This window comes from Pelmatolapia mariae, linkage group LG1 (genome assembly GCF_036321145.2).
Source record: "Pelmatolapia mariae isolate MD_Pm_ZW linkage group LG1, Pm_UMD_F_2, whole genome shotgun sequence".
Taxonomy (NCBI): Eukaryota; Metazoa; Chordata; class Actinopteri; order Cichliformes; family Cichlidae; genus Pelmatolapia; species Pelmatolapia mariae.
The window spans coordinates 27,667,046-27,690,071 of NC_086227.1; the positions used below are offsets into that span (position 1 = coordinate 27,667,046).

Genomic DNA, 23,026 nt, shown 5'->3' on the forward strand with positions numbered 1-23,026 from the left:
ACCTAATGTCAGTCAGGGTGCCATTGCCTAGCCTGTTGAGGTCTGTGGGTTTGTCCATAGATATGGCTCCCCAGACCGTCACTGACCCACCACCAAAGCGGTCTGCAATGTTGAGCGGTTTTTACAGCGTAACATTCTCAATGGCTTTTCCAGACCCTTTCATGTTTGTCACATGTTCTTAGGGTGAGCCTGCTCTCATCTGTGAACAGCACAGGGTGCTGCCCAGTTGCTAAATATGATATTCTAGAGGACGATGGGCCCTCAGGCCCTCATACCAATGGTCTAGTCATTGGTATGAATAGAGGTCATTTTGCAGGGCTCTGGCAGTGCTCATTCTGTTCCCTCTTGCACAAGGAGGAACAACCGCCTCTGCTACTTTACTGACCAGATCAATACTCCAGCAGTTTAAGTGACTAAATGCAATACTCTGATTAAAAAGTGTTGACTGTGGAAGTTAACTGGTCTGAGTACACTTTAAGATTCACCTCTTCGTGCATTTTTTGAGTACATGTAAAAGGTATCCACAGAGTTCTGCATGTACCCACTGGTGGTGATCTGATGGTGATCACCACCAATGGGTACATTAACTCAAATAGGAAAATCATAAAACTCTTTTCTTTTTATTTGCAAATAATCTTAAAAGTACCTTTTTTCCTTTATCTAACTCTCACTACTCACATGCTGCCTGTTTCTGTATGTCTCATTCTGTTTCTCCCTCTCTTGCTCTCTATGAAAGCAACCTAAGCCTTGTTTAGCCACGCTGGGTCACGGAGGACTGAAACCTACACCAATCTACCGGATGGACTACAGACACGCGTGTGCACATACACGCACACATACCCAAGAAGCCAAAAAGATACCTGCCTCATCTTTTGACAGGGTGAGACAGACATAGAATCAGAGACAGAGGACAGACAGCCAAAAAGAGAGAAGGGAAAGAGATAACAGAGATAAACACAGAAAGAGAAAGAGAGTCAGAAATGAGCGTTAAAGGGAGTGGAAGTGGAGGCAGATTTAGGTTTACTGTCCCAGAATAGACCAGACTGACAGGACTCAACCACAAGACTGGCGCAGGGTTACCGGGCAATTTGTGACAGTGCAATTGAGATATAAATTGTGTTACTCAATCTCTCTCTCACTCACTTGCTCTGTCTTTCTCAGACACACACACTTGAGCACTTTGCATTCTTAGCAATGATGTGTTGAAAATTAACACAAAAAGTGATGGTGTGTTAAATCCATGGCTTTTAATGACTAATTTTAGATTTTGAATGTCCAAGTCCCCAAAACTAGAAGTCCAGCATTAATTCTCAATTAAAGGCGTGGTTTATTATTGCTCTTGGTGATAAGGACAATCAGCTGCTTGGTTACTAGTTTTTTACTGGTAAGCTTTACCAGGATGTGTAGAATAGATGTGACTGATATCGATCTAATTATACAAATATACTAAATATACAATTATCTATGTATATTTAGAAATAGTCTGAGTCTGAATAGAGTGTGTGTGTGTGTGTGTGTGTGGTGATGAATTTCAGTCCAGCTTTCTCCAGGATTTCAGGTCTAGGATTTCTGGATGTCAACCACTGCTTCCATCTGCTGGTGGTACATTCTGTGCAAGGCCCTGTCCTTCCATCATGGTTCCTCCTCTTGCTCCTCTTCTTTTTTGGGTTTCTGCTGCCTGAGGTATTGACTATGCATGGGGTCATTTGTGGCCATCTTCTTAATGTACTCATGGATGTTTGTTGTCTCATTCAAGACAGGGCGAGTTTCATTCTGAAACTCACCAGTCCTTAGCCTCCTTCCTTTCACTTAGCATACAGTCTGAGTCTCACGCTCCTTCTGTCATACTTTAGGCTTGGTACCCAAGCTCGAGTGGAGGTGATGATATCTCCTCCCTGACCTGATGTTCTGGCTCTCCCTTGCTGTAGCATGTGTGTTGTACCTCGTCAATCTCTAGCTTTGAGAGGATTTCCTTCTTCCGAATGCTGGAACACTGACCTACTAGTTGTTTCGCTCTCAGTCTGGATACTGGGTATCGAAGATTCCATACGTCCCACATCCTCTTCATGTATGCCCTTCGACTGGGGTTACTTGCGTAGTAGCATTTCAACAGCACCCTGTCCTCATCTCTTGCCCACTTATGCCTCCTTGTTTCAGTAGCTGTCTTCTCATCAGCTTGTCCTTAACACCTGATGTGGACCTTGTTAATTCAGGTGACGTCCAAGCCAGTATGGCTTCAGTTATCTCTCTCTTACTCATATCCGAGGTAGGCTTGGTTAGCATAGGGGGTCTACGCTATGGACCTTAACTGGATACAGACTTAACTGGATATATACATGAGTCTATGTGTATGCTTATAGTGTGTTTGTGTTTGTGTGTGTGTGTGTATGCCTGTGTGACAGATGGGGTCGTGAGGAAACGTAATGACACACTCCAGTGGTCCAGAGAAGGGCAGAAGCACTGTCTCATTGATAACTGGATAATTATGTACTCTGTCATCATGTTGTTGTGTGTGTATGTACATTTCATTCTTAAGTGCTTGCTAACATACTGTATGTTATTTCTTCTATATTGTCATAAAACCATGTTTACATCCATATCTGTATGTGCACATGTTGCATGTGTCCAATTAACAGGTAGATTTATTTTGTCTTTTTGACCTTTGTGTGTTGGTCTGTATTTGCATAGATCTAATTTTGATATTTACTTGCACAGTTATTCTTTGTGCCACTTGCTTTTATACTGCACCTACCATAGCCTGCATGATTGCGTATGACAGCGGTGAAGTGGGATGCTAAATTGCGTTAGTAAACTATGCTACACATACATACCTGTCCTCTTTCTCTTATTCACAAATATATTGCTTTTGCACACAGAGAGGGTGTGTATCATAGGAACTGTCTTACAGTGAAAATACATCAACTCCATTTCAAATGACTGTCACCTTCATTATTTATATACCTGCCTAACACATTATGAGATGAACACACACACATATATGCACACAAATACATATTATTACTTTCACTGAAAATGGAAAAGCAAATGCAAAACAGATTCACACAGGTGCACAACATCACACATATACACATACGCACCAGGCCTCCATCATATCACAGAGCTAAGCCCTCAGCATGTCCCATGTTCCTACTGAGAATGTTTTGGACTTCTACTGTTAGGTGGATTCCCCAGTTATGTGAGTTTGTCTGTCTTTGTGTTCTATTTGTTCCCTGGTGAGTTGGGGGATAGAATCTGAGGGAGGCCATCCGAATGGGCTGTCACTAATCCTTTAACAACACAGCTGACATGATTGGCCACAACTATACAGAAGGGGATGGAGTCTGCAGGTGGTAGAAAGAATGATTGAATGGTTGAGAGCTGCAACAATGGGCAGCTGGAAAGTGAGAGATGTAAGGATGGTAAAGTCTGATTTAAGACTTTAAGACCATCTACTTATGCTTGAAGATGAGCATAAGTAGATTCTGTGGCACAAAGACAGCTTTGTCTGTATATGTGTTTATATCAGTGCACGCATGTGTGCAAATGCATCACTGTCTTTGTATCTGTAGGGATGAAAGTCTAACCTGCAGGCTTTTGCTCTCTTAGACTGTTGACATCTAGTGTTTTTAGGTAAATGTACAGTTTACTGCTGTAGTGCTAGAAAAAAAAAGAGTGGGACATTGCAACAGTACAACATTTCACACCATCTGCAGCAGCAGCCTCTATCAGAAGTTTCTTATAAAGCTGCTTATCAAATAGTTTTAGGTCATATTAAAAGTTTCTATTATGATTAAACAGGATACTTTAGGCTAACTACATCTCAGATGGTTTAAGGTCAAGACCTGGCCATTCCATAACATGGTTCAATTTTAATCTATTAAATTAATTCTATTGCACAACACAACCTCTATTGTTACTACTACTTTTCAAAACTTAAAAAAATACATAAATTAACAGAATAACTTAAGTTTCAATCCAAATGTGTTATAGAAACATTAAAGTCAACCAAACCAAATCAAATATGGTACTCTGTTTCTACTGGGGTACACTGTCCACTTTTAAATATTCATGTTGGTTTGCAGTTCCTGTACACTTCCAAGAACTGTTGTGGAAACCTCAGACCTGCTGCAACACTCTTTTTTTCAGAGCTCTGGTGTTTTCAGTTGTCCTAAATCAGTACGTTCAGAGTCATAAGGAAGAACAAAGCACTGAAAGACAAGCTGGTCAGCTCTTTGTTCTGCACAGCTGTGTGTCTTTAATGTGTTGCATAATAAAATCCAAATGTTTCTGGCTGATTTCTTGTTTTTTTTTTTTTACTGTGATCATTTGAAATATGTTCATGCATATTTTGGCTTTACAGTTTTTCTGTAAAGTTTTCACATTTTGATTGAAGGTCAGAGAGATCTATCACATGACAGTGCAGTTTTGTCTAATTTCATTATTCTGTCTATTGTGTCTTCCTTATTCCGGTCTTATTAACTGATTTAACCTACAAGTTTTGAGATTACAGAAACATCATGGATTCTTCACAGATAGTGTCAGTGACAACTTTATTGAAATTCTACAGCAACCACCCCAGCTGCACCAGAGGCATTAGCATGATCCACCAGGAAGTGCCCTTTCTATCCATTGAGGCTCTGTGCATGGGTCACATCACAGATAGAGTTGTGGCTCCATCCATCATGTGGGTTATAGTTAGCCGCCTATGCTAATGTCTGACCCAATGAAAAGTTTACTGAGAGACGGACAAGGACATCGAGGTGGACTCTTGTTGTCCCATGCCGTAAACACGCACAAAAACGCACACATTCTCTCTCACTCTCCCCCCCTCCTCTCTCTCTCTCTCTCTCACACACACACACACACACACACACACACACACACACACACACACACACACACACACACACACACACACACACACACACACACACACACTTCCGAGTACTGTGGGGCTGTCATATTTCACAGTACCCGGTAGCGTGGGGTGAGTTATGGCCATGTCACAGTATAGAGGTAGAATGTGTTGTGTGTGGCGTGTGTTTATGTGGAGGAACATTTATGCTGGCATGTATTTGCACTTTGTGTGTGTTTATGTATATCTCAGGTCCACTTCTTATATGTTTATTTATTAAAAAATATATAATAAAGCCCTCACTTCAAATCAGTGGTGTCCAGAATGCTGCTGCATGTGTAAATGACAAAATGATTTATAGAAACATTCCCAAAATAAAGTCCTACGTACCAAGGGGGAATGGAATATCCCAACCAGCATGGAACCTCTATGTGAACCATGCAATAAATGTATGTATGCACAAGTACAAGTTTATGCAGGTAAACTCATAGATGCACAGTCACAGACATGGTGTGGCCTGTTTAGGGACAGAGAGGACGGTACTCTGGTAAAACAGCTCTTTAGATTTATGACCTGTAAACTAGAAGACGGACAGATGGATGGATTGAAGGAAGGATGGATCAATGTTAGGGCAAAATAAAAAAGAAAGGATTAAGACAGGTAGAGAAAGATAGAAGGACAAAGAGATGATCGAAGCACAGACAGATAGATGGAGGAAGAAGACAACAAAGAGGACAACACTGCGATAAAACTGTTTGAGATTTATAGCCTGTAAAGTAGAAGACAGATGGAAGGTTGGATTGAAAGAAGGATTTAAGGAAATGGGGACAGATATGTGAGAATAGAAATAGAAAATAAATGGTTGGATGGACAGATGGGTGGAAAGTTGCCTGGAAGAACGGGAGGTCAAGGAGTGATAGGAAGAGAAGAAATGAAAGGAGAAGAAGCGAACAGAAGAGTCCTGAACTCTTTTTCAGACAGTAGTAGGAATATAACAAATCCTGAAGTGGTCTTTGCTTCTTTGTGTGCCATGATTCCTGGAGGAATTGTCAAAGCATGAAATGAGTCTTTCGCTGGGAATTGTCTCATTCTGACTGTGTGTGCATTTATTAATGGTGTTATCGTTCTGTGCTGGTAATTATGCTCTCTGAGGGAGCCGGCATAGACAGAAAGAGACAGAAAGAGCAGAAGAGAAAGACATACTTTGATCTTTTGTGAACGTGATGGGTTGAGCTGAAAGAAATAAAAACGTTTCTGTGAACTAGTGCATCAGTAGACGAAATACATGTACATGTAAGCTGTAAGCTGGCCTGGGAGACCAGAGGTTAACATTCGTTTCATTTTCCATTCTGCAATCTCATCACTTACTCATCTGTTATTTTCTGTATTTGATTTTTTCCCCTCTTATCCATTTATGCCCATCCTTCCCTTTGCTACCCTCCCCCTTACTTTGTCTTTCAGTGCCACACTGCCATGTGTCGTGTGGTGTAAATGGGCTGTGTTAAACGTTGTATTGTCCCTGGTGAGTTTTAACAGTATGGAGAGAAAGGCTGATAATCTTTAAACGGGGCATCTGCTGGCATCTGCTTTATCTTTATTGTTCCCTGGACACTAAGTAGAAAAATATACAAAATGTACTGGCAGGAAGACACAGACATGCACAAAGTGACATATACGACATGTTCATCTACAAGTTTGCAGTCATTACAACCTTTAAGGGAATATAAAAGTGAGAATTAGTAGTATGTATAACCACATACATACCGTATGTGACCACATACATACGGTATGTATGTGGTTATTGAGGTTTTCCTCTGGTGTTCAGGAGTGGTTATTAAAATTAGCAGTACTGATTTAGGTGTACATTAAGGGATAAAGTACTAGATGGAAGATTAAAAGAAGGAAAAAAAAATCTTTTACTAACAGCATTTATTAAAAAAGAACAATAGTGTCTTTCTCACAATTTTGTAGATTAAACAAAAAATGTCATGAACAACACCGTATATGTAACATAGGAACAGGCGCTGGAAAAAATGAATGAAGAGCAGAAATGTGATGAAGCAGGAGATGTTGAAGATGGTGTGAATGATTAGCAGCAGAGATTACACAGGGAGATGATTGAAATAGATGGAGAGAAATGGGGAGGAGCAACAAAAAACAAGAGGGAGCCAGGAGGGCTTTCAACAAGGGGGCCCAAGGGCTGGGAGGCACCTGAGTCACACTTCTACCGTGTGTGTGCGTGGGAGTGTGTGTCCCATTTGATTGTGTGATTAATGAAGATGTGTCCATGTGGTAATCTCTAATAAGCATCAGGGGAGCAGCCATCTACCACATGGGTATTTGTTTTATTTATAAGTATATTTATTTGTGTGTGTGCTTGTTCTCCTTCTGTTACTTTCATGTGAGCTTCTCTGGACATGATCAGAAAATCAAATTAAAAAAATGTGGGAAATGTCGGGAAAGAATTAAAGTTAAGATTCATTTTTGCTGTTGTCAGCCAGGTAAGCTGAGAACTAGTGTGGCAAAGAACTCCTATAACACTTCTACAAGATCTGTGTGTGTGTGTCTGAGTGTGTCTGAGTGTGCTCTAATGTCATTCTTTATAACTATGCCCAGATGTTGATACTGGAATGGCTCTTTAATTACCATTCAAACAGCAGGGGCTGTGTGCGTTTGTGCGCATGTGCCTCTGTTTGTAGGTGTGTGTGTGTGTGTGCAAGATAGAGGGAGAAAGAGAGAATGTGTGTGTGTGTGTATGTGAGTCTGTGATCTTGACAGCGGAACTACTGTTTAATTACCATTTAAACTGCGAGAGCTGAGTGGATCATTTAAAGACAGAAGAGCTCCAGCCAGCTAAATGAGGAAAACAAAACCATTATGGACACACGCGCACAAGGGCACACGCACACACACATGCACGCACACAAATGCACACACACACGCACACCAAGAAACCAACAAAAAAAGGAAGAAAAACAACAGACTATTAAAGTGTACAGGGTAATCCTGAGACCTTTAGCTATTTTTAAATACATGTTTAGACAATTCTGAGAAAGTACCATAAGTCAACAAGCTGCTATTACTGTAGTTAAGACATTATAATATACAATATACAATCATATCATTAACAGTAATTAGCCAATAAAACCATGTGAACTACACAAACTGCTACTTCATTATGAGTGCCCCAGTCTGACCACATAACTGGGACCTGGGTGATTGCCAAGAGTGGACAAATCATTTTGTTTGCATCAACATGGTTTTATTTAACATTAGTGAAACTCACAGTGCCTAAATTGCCACTCGCTGGCATGGTTAAACAAGTGACAACAGGTAAGTTAGCACATTTTTTTAGTTAGTTTTTTTAAGTTGGTAATTTAGTAGAGCTTTGCCAGCTTAACTAATAGATAGAGGTGGCTTCTGGACCCTGTGGTGGTTACACAGAATAAATAAACTCAATTAACCTGCTGTGTTGCTTTTGCGAAACACAGTTTGTATCACAAACTGAGCATCACAAGCACTAAGTGAGGGGCCACTGCCTGAACTCATCAATCCAACCACTCATGTGTCTGTCACTGGCAGCAGTAATTCTATACCAGTGCAGAAATGCCAAATTGGCCACTGGATTCATTTGTAGACTTATGTTGCTATAGATGAAGTGATTGTGTTGGAGATGGAAGGCTATGGTAAAATGTATGTTTATTTCAAAACTCATATTCATCTACATGATATACACAAAAAGCACTGCAGAGAGTGACAAGAACATCCAACAAACTTACAAAATCTTGAAGCATTAGGAATTAACCAAAAGTAGAAAACAGTAAAAGTAGAAAAACAAGTAAAACCTCAGGACCAAGAGTGATGAGACAAAAATCTGAGAAACACTATGGGAAACCGGTGATGATTCTTGAGTCTGTTAAGGCACTAGGCAAAAATTCACAGGGGGTCGCTCCAACTAGAAATCATCACCAATATGTTATGTCACAGCCAGCTGAACTGGACACTCTAAGCTACTCTACTAGCTAAATGACCTAATGTTAAACTTTAAAGTAAACAAAAGAATATGTGATGCTGGTAAAAGTTACTTTATTCAAGTGTCTTGCCTCTATATTTTAAATCTAGTTAGAGATATTTAGCATTATATTTAGTCATTACAACACTCCACTCACCGCTGTCTTACTTTTTGTTACTGAATGGCTTTTGTTGCTGTCATTAAGTTTGTTTACACAAAACCTCTCACTGAGACTGTGCTGACTAAAGTCTTGAACGTTGAAGCTGGTTTAAGTTTGTCAGCTCTCGATGTCCCTTACTGGGCTGGGATCCCACACTGTTGCCTGTCTTACCTGCTGGCAGCCAGTGTGAAGAATAATAAGAATCCAGATGAAGTCCATGAGTAATAAAGAGGGCAAGGAAGGGAAGTAGCTGGCCGATCAGTGGAGGACCCCAGCCCATCCTGTGTGCTGTGGGACCCCAGCCTGTCCCGTGGGAATAAGAAAAGTATTATTATTACTAAAAAATATTGTATTACGAATAAGGCTGTGTTTAAAAGTAAGTGTTGAGAAGTAATTTAAAAGTAAAGTTTGCTTCTTCTGGTAAAAGCTCCACAGGTGCAGGTCTGTCAGAGAAAATGCTTCCTGTTGAGATGAGTAAGTATCAACAGTTCACATGGTCTGACAATAAAAATGTAAGTGGTGGGCTCAATTCATAAGGTTTCATTAAATCTACAATGTAAGTGGGATTTATTTACTCTACATGTACCTGAAGCATGAAGACAAATCTATAAAATATGTGCTTGTATTTTTTAAAAAGAATAAAAAAAATATATCTTGACATCAAAGAGTAATAGAAACATTGAACAAAAACACTTTAATACAATTAGAAAATACGAGATTAGTTGCACTAAACTGCAATTAAGAATAATAATACCAAATTCTTTTTACAATAGCTTGGCAGGTACAAATGATGGCAGAAATTATTTCTTACAAAAAAGAAGTTACATAATTACGGAGAAGCGGAGAGAATGATAGGAGTGATCATATTTGTGACAGGCAGACAGCGTCGCACTGAGAGTATTATGATAATGATATTAATGATGGATCTTAGTAAATGTGTGTGTGTATCAGAGTTCAGTAGGAGATGTCTCACCTCACACTGGGCCTCTCAGTTCAATGCCATCTGTTCTGCCAGCGTGCACACACACACACACACACACACAGACGCGCACCCACACACACACACACACACACACACACACACACACACACACACACACACACACACACACACACACACACACACAAATCACCTCCGAAGATCATGATCCTATAAAAATACACACATGTACAATTTAGAATAGAAAACAGGAATGCACGATCTAATGCAAGAAGATGTCAAAAACTATTCATGCTTTGTGCAAGGAGGCCGACACGTAAATCACGCACACTCACAGTCCCAGACGGTTGGTAATCCTGGCTATACCCACAATCCTCAGTTATGAGAGTTCAGCCAAAGGGAAACCAGCATGTTTTCTGCCTACTGGACATACATGAGATCAGGGACCAATGTTTTGTGTCTATCTTAGCGTGTTTTTGTATGTATACATTACTGACACTACTGAATGGGTTTACTTTAGACGTGGAGTCTTTGAAAGTGTCACTGGAAATTTGACAAGAGGTGTTATTTAAAAAGTTTAGTTTGGCTTTTTAATTTTTGGCCTACAATAACCGGGAAGGTCATAAAAAAAGTCATTTAATGCAATGTTTTAAACCACAGTAGTGTTAATAACTAATGTCTTATTACATGTCACTCCTCTCTCCATTTTCTTCTTCTCTTCTTCTCTCTTCTGTCTTATAGTTTCTCTCATTGTTCTGTCAGACATGAAAAGTCAAGAAAAGTGAAAATTCAGTGGCAAAAATATTTCATATATCAAAGGCTTATCTGTCACCGTGTTTTCTCACTCTGACACACATACAGGAGTTTGGGCATAAAGTACATGCTTTGGTATTCTGGCGATGCCTAGACTGCATATGACCAACTCACACAGGGACAAACACACACACAGAGACACACGCAATGTGTGCATCTATGTGGCGTTGCCTGGACGGTGTAGGAGCAGCATATCTGTCAGTGTGTGACAGGTTGACAGCTCAAGCTCCCAGCACTTTGTCCACTATCATCACGTCAAGAAGCACACACATAAACACATACACACGCACATGCAACCCACGAGGTGATCATTTCAAAAAAGGGCCACAATGGCCACTCTAATACTTATTGTCATGAGCCTCGGTTTTGGACCCAGGACCAGTTATGGACTTTCAGTTTCTGTTTAATGTTCTCTGTTTGACTTGGTTTGTTGTAGCTTTTCAGTGTAAGCTAATATTACTTTTATTTAGGTTTTGTTTTCTTTCATATTCATAATTATCATTTTTAGTTGTTCTTCAAGGTTTTTTCTTGTCCTCGTATGCTCCCTGTGTCTAGTCTGTGTTTATGTTGGCTCTCCCACATTTAGTCAGCGTTGTCTTCATGCTTGTTTTCTTTTTGTCTATGTCAAGTTTGTGTCTTTGTGTCTGTCTCTTGTAATATTTTGATAGCCTCTTGTCTTATGTGCACTGTCTTCAGCTTCGCCTCCTCTGTCTCGTTAGCCAGATTTAGTTTACCTGTGTTCCCTGGTGTTTTCCATCATGTAACCTCATGTATGTATGTGTGTCATTTATGATATTCCAACTGCAAAGAACACAAGACTAGTAGAAAAAAACTGGTTTTAGTTTAAAGGAAAAATATATTATACTCCAAGTATTTTTGTAAAAACTAGTTAACTTGTGAAAATACCAGAGTATTATATGTGTAAGTTTAAATCAATAGTCATACAGTTAAAAAAATAAAGTCCACAAAAACATTGCATCACTTTTCACATAAAAGTGTTATATATGCATATGAGAGTTTTCTGAAACAAACAACAGGGGTCATGATTCATCATAAGTTTGAAAGCCTTACAGCTTCTGAGTTCATGCCACACCTTCTCTCTTTCCAATATTTCCCGTCACTGGCAGTTCAACACTATCAGCCACAGCAGAAATGCTGTATATTGTCTTCAGAAAACAACAATAATTTAAATTAATTAATGGTATCAGATTCAATAGGATATCAAAAACCAGCAGGCACTATTATGAGTTTTATACTGATTCTGTTCAATGTCACGTCAAAGTTATCAGCACTTTACTGAGCCTGACTTACAGGCTCATGGCAATGCACAATATGCAGACACCACATGAGTGCCAATAGTATTATCTAACCATAATAGCTGCATTTAATGATATACACACACGCGCCCCAAGTCTTCTTTTTATTTCTGCAGATGGGGTTCAGGACTTACAAAACCAAGCCAGGTCAGACCAGATAATTTGAGTCAGTCGCACAATCATGGATCACAGCTTTAGTACATTTCATATAATTAAGGATTGTGGATTTGAAGCAGACTAAACAATGGGGCCAAATTAAATTTTCAGTTTCTCAGTGAAAGACGCTCTGGCTGCTCTGAAAATACAATCAAACAGAATGAGAATACAGACGTAGTCTCTAACAGGATTGAGGGGCATACTGACTCACAATATGGCATCTTTCTCTTTCTTTCTGTCTGATTCTATTACTCTCCCTCCCTTTCTCTCCCTCTCTCTTGCTCTCTCTTGCTCTCTCGTCATCACAGTTCAACATTCAATGGATCTGCAGCTATAGTTTAATTCTACAGTTCTTCTATTATAAGGCCTGTATTGTGTCTCCTGGCGTAGATCAGTGTGAAAAACCAGAAGCAATAATGCACAGTGGAAGAGCACAATCACAGCTTTAGTGGTCAGACACACTGAGATTGAGATAAATAAAGAAAGAAGAAAGCCAAGAAGAATGTTGGAACAAGAAAAAATACGAGTGAATTGAAATACCCATTCAAGCAGGCTTGGGTAAAAAAAGTTCTTAAGTGTGCCAGTGTTCATTAAGTGTTAACTTTTGGAACAAGAAAATGAAAGGGGTTGTTAAGAAGCATGTAATAAAACACACTTAGAGACGGGAATACAGACAGAGAGGCTGTTTAATAGAGGGAGAGAATTAAGGGAGACTGTTTGAAATAGCAGAAAAAGAAGCAGAATTAGATAAAGACAAGAGTGAGGAAGGTCAGAGTAAAATTTATTCCCTCGAAGCATATGAGGACACACATAGACATACATTGACAATGGTACAGTATACTAAATATTTTAATATTAGGCTCCAGGGTCAGGTATACATCTTTGTAGAGGTCTAGAAAACAGTTATACATGCCATATACAATTTACGTTGTATGCAGCATGCTTTCAAGCAGCTGTCAAGTTACATCTCTAACAAGAGAAGTGGAAAAAAAGATCTAATCATAAATGGTTTTGTGAATGTCATACCACTAATCTACAAACACAGAATGCAGGAAAAAATTTGGATTTCAAATATCTTTGTTTGAATGCATGGCAATAAGATATGTCATGGAAATTTCACAAAAAAAGAAAAAAAAAGAAAAAGAAAAGAGACTCAATCGGGTCAAGGAAGGACAGAGAGAGGAAACGAGAGACAGAAACTGACAGAAAGACAAAAGGGAGATTACACAGAGACATGGATTGAAACTGAAGAAGATGGAAAGAATAAGACAGGGAAAAAATTCAACAAAGTTACAGGAAGACAGAGAATAAAAAGTGAGATATTGAATGAAACAATAAGAGACATTGGACAGCCTTTTCCCAGTAAGTGAAAGACTTCAAACTCCAGTGGATAAGAGAGCTGCACTTTATGGGGCTATTCTCTCTGCATTAGCATTAGCTATAGCTCTCAGACTGACAACGTAGCGCTCTGTTCTCAAGGTCAGGAGGGGCACTCACTACCAAGGGCCACGACTACAGACTCACTCATAGTCATAGACTCTATTCAGCACACACTCAGGCATTCTTATATACAAACAGAACACACTGGCAAACCCAGACAAACACAGGCAAAAAGTTTTAGGCAATAACAGTTCAAATATAACGTGATGATTAGGAGATTATGGATTGCTTATTAATGGTTGTTTCATCTATTCAAGCTCTCTGTGGTGCATTCAAGCAGAAAAAGTAAGCATGCTAAACACATGGCTCCCATGACTGCTGTAGTATGTCATTGGCAGTTAAGTACTGGCTACTGGCTAATCATTTTGCTAAACCTCATTAAGACATTATTTATGCAGGCAGCATCATCTGTGTCCTGTATTAGCTTGGCCTGGCCCAAACCTAATGAAGACACTAACTCATCTGTTGTGGGAAAAGTAAGAAAAACACTAAAAGGATGTCTCTCCTGTTGTTCTGTATGCTGCCTGTAGGGAATGGTCTTGTGGAGAAAACTAAGGTATTGATGTTCCCGTAATGGCTACTTGACCATCCCACTTAATGCTTATCAAAGAAATTTGATGGTGAAATATGATCTTGTGTTTTTCCTGGAGTCAGCTGATAATTTTTTGGACGCCAAAGATTTCTACATAAAGCACGCACACAGCAAGTAAGCGAGAGAAAAAACAAAGGGGGAAAAGATAGCACTGAGGCAATCTGTGATGTGGCTTTTTGATAACCATAATCATAATCTGCCTAGGGCGATCCAATTCCTGAGACAGTTTATGGGGTAGGGACGGCCATCAGAATTAGAATGAGACGAACATAAATGGCTATTTATCCTGTGTGTGTGTGTGTGTGTGTGTGTGTGTGTGTGTGTGTGTGTGTGTGCGTGCGTGCATGCATCTGTCATGAATGGCTATTTAGGTGGATTAAGGGATTGGTGAGGCCATCTGAAACACATAAAGTGACCTCACAGTGTGGTTGAAACAGGCATAGAACTCGACATTCAATAGATAAAACCTTTAAACATTAGAATCTGTTTAAAAAAATCTACTTTTATCAATATTGAAAAGTGTGTATATTCATAATCCCAAATGTTGTGTGTATGAGTGTGTACTATATGTATATAAAACATTTAATCCTCAATGTGCATAAGTATACTTATTCATATGGCTTGCGTGTTTGCACTTGAACGTGTTCTTAAATACGGTTCTGTAAGTGTATGTGTGTGTGTGTTAGTGAGTGACTGAGTGTTGAGAGAGTGGTAATTACCATTCAGCAGCAGCTAAAGTGACATGTTTGAGGAAGAGATAAGGGGACATAAATTGGCCTGGTATAAAATGGTGATATTTCCTCCACTGCTTTAGAAAAACCCATTTACTCTGCCTCTTTAGCATGTCAAGACCCCTGTCACTACCCTCTCATCCCCTCGGCCAGAAGAACTCATTCGTGCACACACGCTCGCACACACATACACTTATATGCCTCATGCAGTCAGCCGGCTCCTTGTGAAAAAGTGCTCATCTGCATTCTGCTATTAACTTGGAGAGACACAGTGAGAGAGAGAGAGAGAGAGAGAGAGAGAGACAGAAAGAGTGTGTGTGTAAATCAGTGTAATGGGGCCAGGACCTCAGTAGCTCTAAAAAGAGAGCAGGCATGTGGAGGACAAGACATGATTTTTTTTTTCTTTCATGAAGAGAAGCAGCGATACAGCACATCTGTCACTGCCAGCCACACAATTGGTCCTACAGTCACACAGACAGAGAAACACGAACAGAAAGAAAACGAATAAAGGCGATGGAGAAGAATAAGAGTGGACAGAGCTCAAATCTGACAACACTGGACCAACAGACTCTCACCTTTAGTCTATGTTTTCCTGATTCTTTGTTGATTTTGTTTCATTGTTATTAGCAGTAGTACAAATGATACTGCTTTTTTCAGTTACATTAGCGCTAACAGATCTAAAACATCTGTAAACTAACTACACTCCAACACTCACAAAGACGGAATACTTTCCTTAAAAATATCACCATGATGGAAACAAAAACATTATGTTTTTGTTTCTAGAGCCTGTTCACATGTCAGATGTTTAGGTCACTGTTTTATTTTGTGACATGTATTACACATTAATTTGTTAATTTGTGTATTTAAAAATCCATCCATGAAGGGGAGAGAGGAAAAAAACTGATGAAGTGAAGAATTTGTGTATAAATAGTTTAATTTAGCATTTTGGTAAGTAAGTTTGTGTGCATGTGTTTCTGTGTGTGTTTAAGAATTAACTAAAGCATCACTGTGTACGTCACTACATCGGCATCTACATAATGGATTTTTGTGTGTAACTGCAAACACCTTGCCCTAGTGTCACACAGGTGCCTTGACTCACCTTAACTCTTTGTGTTTTAAAGAGCAGTAATGTTTGCATTTGGAGGTTCACAGAATTTGTTTTCCTGTACCTTCTAGCATTCATTTGTGATGAGTTGGAACTCAAAAATTAATCTCACTATTTTTATAAATAGAGCACTAATGTTAAAGGAACGGGACGCCTCCAGATTTGACCAAAGAGCGATATCTGACACCTTGGGGATGAGAAAAATCTTGTCCTTCAGCTTTTACGGAGGTCATCAAAACAGTTGTATGTGTCAAGTAAGATAAGATAAGATAAGATAACCTTTATTAGTCCCACACGTGGGAAATTTGTTTTGTCACAGCAGGAAGTGGACAGTGCAAAAGTTATGAAGGACACTTAGAATAAAATAAAATAAGAATAAATACAGTACACAACTGTACAGAATAGAATAAAAATAGAATACTATATACAGTAGAATAAAATAGAATAAAATATACAATAGGATAAAAATAGAATACAAATGCTATATACAACTGAGTAAAAATACAACGGTGCCAGAAAGATTATTGCACATTTGTGTTATTGCACATTTGTGGATGTGTGTGTATGATCAGTTAAAGTCTTTGTTGTGGAGTCTGACAGCAGTGGGGAGGAAAGACCTGCGAAATCTCTCCGTCCCACACCGTGGGTGCCGCAGTCTCCCACTGAAGGAGCTGCTCAGTGCTGTCACAGTCTCATGCATGGGGTGGGAGATGTTGTCCAGCAGGGATGACAGCTTAGCCACCATTCTCCTGTCACTCACAACCTCCACTGGGTCCAGAGGGCATCCTAGAACAGAGCTGGCCCTTCGGATCAGCCTGTTCAGTCTCTTCCTGTCCCCAGCAGAGATGCTGCCACCCCAGCAGACCACACCATAAAAGATGGCTGAGGCCACCACAGAGTCATAGAAGGTCTTCAGGAGTGGGTCCTCCACTCCAAACGACCTGAGTCTCCGCAGCAGGTACAGCCTGCTCTGCCCTTTCCTGTAGAGGGCGTCTGAGTTATGAGTCCAGTCCAGTTTGTTGTTCAGATGAACACCAAGGTACCTGTAGCTGTCCACAGTCTCAATGTCCATACCTTGGATGTTCAGTGGTTGCAGTGGAGGATGTTTGTGCCTGCGGAAGTCTACCACCAGCTCCTTGGTTTTACTGGCATTGATCTGGAGGTAGTTCAGCTGGCACCAGTCCACAAAGTCCTGAGTCAGTCCTCTGTACTCCTTGTCATCCCCATCAGTGATGAGGCCGACTATAGCAGAGTCATCAGAGAACTTCTGCAGGAAGCACTGGGTGGAGTTGTGGGAGAAGTCTGCAGTGTAGATGGTGAAGAGGAACGGAGCCAGAACCGTTCCCTGTGGGGCCCCCGTACTGCAGACGACCCTGTCCGACACACAGCCCTGAGTCCTCACATACTGTGGTCGGTCGGTGAGGTAGTCCAAAATCCAGGTAGTGAGGTGATGGTCCACTCCAGAGTTCTCCAGCAACTTGGTCATGGTCCTTGTGTTGATTGAGTAAAAAATGCCCATACTACGGAGCTAGTAGGAACTTGACTCCACAAGAAGGCGCTAGATGACCCTAAGGGGACTGAAGACATTTAACTTTGAAGACATTAGAAAAGACATCAGAAAAGCCCTTGTTCATTGAGATTTCAGGCTTGGTTGAACATTTACAAAGAGTTGGAGTGCCAAGAGGAGCTTTTGAGAATTTCTGCATACTCCTAGTGGTACCCAAGAAACATCTAACATGGAGTTGGCTAGCTCTTTGCTTATTTCCACTGAGTTTGCGGCAAGTGTGATAGCTAATATTTACTCTGTTTCTGTGACTGTGTCAACATGCCTCTGCACACATCACAGTCTCTGTTCCTCAGGTCTTTTCCCCTGGCACTGTTCCACAACCTCACCACTACTGAGCATCTCTATACAGGCCCCAACTAGTCTCATGAAGGTGCTTTTGCCCAGTGTCCTGGCTGACATGATTCTGAGTCAAATGCCACACTACCTGTTCCTGAGACTGCTACAGAAATAGTCAACTCAACCTTTATTGATACATCTCTTCCAGGGACATGTGACACTAAACCGTACTTTAGAGTTTGAGTCAGTAAATGTCTTCCAAACTCCAATAGTCACTGGGAACTATAGGGTTTATTTGCTAGAGTCAGCCATTACGTCGTGATTTTCTGCTCCAGGACTCTGCCACGGGTTCTGGAATGTATTTGCTGGCCTCTTATCAGGCTCACCTTCCTTCCTTCCTGTCCTCTGGGCCAAACTCAGAGGAGATGAGCCCTCATTCGTCCACCCATCCAAGGCACCTATTTCAAGGGATGAACCAGTATTGTGTCTAAAAACAACTTAGCAAGGACAGAATATTGTAAATTTTAATTTGTATCTTTAGGCACTTTGTTACTATCAGCCTGTCGCACAAAACACAATTTATTTTAATTTCTTTTGTTGAAGCTGTAAAAAAATGCCAAAACTAACACAGTTTGACAGGCATTAAATAGTATTTTTGCACCACCAAAATACTTTGTGAAACAACAAGGTGATTCCCAAAGGACTACTAGCCTAAACTTGACTTATCTGAGGATGGTGTGTAGTATGTCCCTAAAAAGAATGAGGAAACTGGAGAAGTAAGGACAAAAGAAAAAATCCAGCAAACACATGATAAAGGACCTGAGAGATGCATCTGGTCATTCAGTCAATCCATCTACTGTTCAATAACGCGTCGTCAGAAATGGGCTCAGTGGAAGTGTGGTTGTCAAGAAGACATTCGTTATGAAAGAAAACAGGGAGGAAAGGCTCAAGGATACCAAATTATGCAGAACTGCACAGAGAAGGTCAGTAGCAACATGTCCTAGGGAGTGATGAATCCAAATTTTGATTGTTTACTTCAACACATTGTCATTATGTGTGGAGGAGGTCAGGAGAGAGGTACAGCAGTGAATGTCTACAGTCATCTGTAAAACACTGTAGAGGCTCTGTCATGGTTTGTGGATGCATTTCAGCCATTGGTGTTAGAGATGGACTTTTTAATGCAGTGCCTTCAGATTTTGATGCACCATACAATACCATCTGTAAAGTGTCTAATTGGCAACAGCTTTATTTACCAGCATCACAGTAATCCCAAACAAACTGTAAAAGCATACCTGGATAGAAAAGCACACAATCCAACACTATCAGTTATGGACTGGCCTCCACAGAGCCCAGATCTCAACATTATTTGTGCGAACTTCTTGTAAGACAAAGGAAACAAAAAAGGCAAACACCCACAGAAGAGCTTTGAATGTCCTTCAAATAGCCTGGAGAACCGCTAAAGAAATGGCATGAAAGCTTGCCCAAGAGACTTTATATTATGTTAAAGAATAAAGACGATCACACCAAATGTAGACTTTTATGCTCATTAGGATTGTACAAACTCTGCTTTGCATTTCCATGTACGTTCACATTCAATAAATCATTGGACCTATTTCCCATTTTTCTAGCAAAATGAGAGGCGGCTCAAGACTTTTAAGCACTGTACTATATGGTTTCAGTCACTTGATAGAAAACTTAAAATGTTTTAAAAAGTCTTTGAATATAGTAGAATGAATCCATTCAGTTTGCAGCCTTTGTCAGCCTTAGTCAATCACAATGTTTCTTTTGCTCACTGGTGAAAGTAGAGAAAAATCTTTTCTCCTTGAACAAAGTTATAAAAGACAAAACCTTTCAACAGCGCCACACAGAGAAGATTGTGAATCATTTCCACGTGCCATGTGCTCCAGGTCGCAGGTTAGAGCCCTTGGTGCGTTACTTACCAAATACGCTCACTCGAGCCACAGGGGAAGAGGTGAGAAGAAAGGAGGAGGAGAGGAAGAGGAGTGTAGAGGAGCATAGAGGAGGTGAGGTCAGACCTCTCTTTAGCCTCACAGCTGTGGGCGAGATAAGCCTTTTTTCTCACAGGTAAATAAAAGCCACACCCTGTGTGTGTTTGTGTGTGTGTTAATGTGTACAAACCTGCTTCCCCTGGCTGCCAGCTCTACACCGCTGACACAACCCCAGGCACAATCTCTTCTTACCCTCGTTCGATTCATGCACCCTCCATCCCTTGTTTTATACTGTCCTCTTTTTATCGCATGTATGTGTGTGTGTGTGTGTGTGTGTGCACCTGATTGTGCATTTTGTGTCCATAGGAAAGGGAAAGCATAATGGGGGCTATCAAAATGTGTCCTTGTCTGGATAAACTGCACACCCTTTAGTAACTTTCTACTTTTCTCTTCTGTCCAGTTGCAGTTGTTGTTATCATCTTAAAATGTGATATTCTGCTACATAATCATCTTCTCGCGTCCTAATTTCATGAAACATTTTCCTCCTGACGCACTTGTTGATGTTTCATTTGCCCCTTTTTTAATGTTTCTCTTTATTTACAACCCCACTGTAATTTGGCATCTCTCTGTCAAGCTTTGTTTAGTTTGGCTTTCCTCTTTTTTCAGTTTAGCTTATCCAGCTCAAGAATCAATGAGCTAATGCTTCACTCATCCACCTGTCCATGTGTCTGTCTGTTCACAATTCACAAGAATCACTACTACTCCTTCTGTATTGACTAAAATGTTATCAAATTTACACACGGCAAAAATCTAATGGGTCTTTACCCATTGTGCTCAAAGTCAAGGTTGTTTTCACAAGAATTGCAACTCATGCTAGAGTTTTGGTCAGATTCTATTGAAACTTGCAGACTGTGATCGCTTCAGGGACTTTCACCCAAACTGACCAATGGACTGTGATGGAGTGAAGATGACCTACTTCATCACTCAAATTCTGGTTACTCACCTTCTCTCTTTTGCCTCCTTGCCTATGTTGCTTTATCTCTCTCCTTTATCTTGCCATGGTACACTGAACTGATTTCTTGTTTTGCCTTAAACTTGTATGACAATATCATGACACGTTTCAGAAACTCATATGTAGACAGACACACTGTTCTTCAATTGCAAGGTGTAAAAAGATCACGTTGGCTGCGAGCCACAGGTGTTAGATCTGATATGGTTCCTGCTTAGAACCAATTCACAGTCTGGGAAAGTGCTCAACATAGAGTACAACTTCACAGTCATACAAAACTTGCGCCACTCTGTTTTCTGGACCAAAGAACAGAGAAACACTCAGAAATGAAAATTGTACACAATTTTTTCAAACTGCTCGTTTTTCCAGTGATGCAGACCACTGTTCATAAAATTACCCCTTTATGAAAAATGTATTACTTGAATTTGTGACATTGCTACATATATATTTATTCATTAATTCTTTAGCTTTAAGCTTCAAGTTGATTAGTGCATTACAATAACTCATACATTTTCTAATCTATAGGCCTAACCCTTTCAGCGTGTTTAAAGACTGCATTATCACTATTATTATTATTTATTATTGTTGTTTTATTGTATGTCAAAGGGTTCATCTCTGTGCACAATTATGGCTTAAATGATTTTATTTTTTTAGGAATGGAGAAAAACATGAAAACAAATTCCAAAGGGTACGAATATAATCATTTAGGAAAAAATTGTTACACAATTTAAAACACGTTTAACTTCTTCTCCACTTTAAGGCATGTAGGTCAGTCAGCAAAATTTCAAGAGCTTTAAAAATTTCTACAAGTTCTCAAAATCCATCAGACACTGTGAAACTGGCTCTTGTGAGGACTGCCTCGGGAAAGGAAGGGAGCGTTACCTCTGCTGTGGATAAGATCATTACTGGTTACTGGCCTCAGGCACTGCAGATTAACAGGACCTTGGATAAGAGTCCACATTAATGCTTCTAAGAGTTCAAGTTAAAAATTTAAGAAAACTCATCAGAACGGTAACCATAACAATCATTCGTAAGAGTTTTTTTTTCTTAGCAGTACCATTGGACTGCAGAGTTTAACTGTAATTGACCAGTTTTTATTTCAGAACTTTGGGTCAGGAAATATATATTATGTAAACTGCATTAGCATTCATTCACAGTTTTATTCATTAAATCTTATACAGTGGTACGTTCAAAGATAAATATCCATTTGCACAGATGAAAGAGCAGTTCCAAAGAAAGTGGAAAAGTAATCAGAAAGTGGAGTTAAAATAAGCTGGTATTAAGTAGGTAATCAGTATTCTGCAATGAAGTACATCTTCAAAGTAACCTTCCCAAACCTGATTGAGTCAAATGAACAATAAGTGCGTCTGACAATGACAATGATATTATTCTCTTGTTGTTGGTAAACAAGCAGGTCTGGTGGATTAAGACACCAGCCAGTATGCTCCTCTGCAGTGACAACAGAAAAGCCATGTACCAATTGAAACTGAAGAGGTTTTCCTCCATAAGCACAGCCTGTATAATTATTTCAAACACGAGGAAAACCAAATCACTTTACAACGCGGATTTACATATGATTAGCGTCATACAAAGACGGGATTACTACAAGTAGTCGAGAAGCAGCCTTTTCCCTCTCCCTGCCTCGTTCTCCTTGTCTTGATTTCAAAGAGCCTTGACAGGAGTTAACACTGCTCTCTTACCAAAAAGGTACAACTGTAGAGACAGAAGTTGACAGCATGCACCTTTGTGCTCAAGCCGAAATGATAATAATTACAATAGGAGTATATTAAAAAAGAGACTTAAAAAAGGACCTTTTCCCATTCGTGACTCCCCCCCCCCCCCCCCCCCCCCCCCCCATTTTCCTTTCTCCATCCTGCACCATCTATGGTTGCACACTTTCCTCCTGTTCTTCTGCTGACTTATTATTGGAAATATAGGAGAATTATTACAGGATAAAAATAAGCATCCTTTATTAAGTGAAAGATGAATGCGTACAAAGAACAAATTTCACACCGACGTGTAAACTTGGTTGAAATGTGCTCAAATCATTTTCTGTAATCCGTAAGCATTGTGATCTTAGAGCACATAGATTACAAAATGAATAA

The 23,026-nt window shown here is 40.0% G+C and overlaps 1 protein-coding gene across 1 annotated transcript in view; it reads right to left on the reverse strand.

Annotated features, from left to right (window-relative positions):
- LOC134625924 (uncharacterized) overlaps positions 1-17,606 on the reverse strand; it is a 35,765-nt gene extending 18,159 nt beyond the window's left edge. Inside the window, exon 1 of the mRNA XM_065471562.1 lies at positions 17,523-17,606. Within this exon, the coding sequence (XP_065327634.1) occupies positions 17,523-17,606 (84 nt within the window). The remainder of the gene's footprint in view (positions 1-17,522) is intronic.
- Between the last annotated feature and the right edge of the window lie 5,420 nt (positions 17,607-23,026).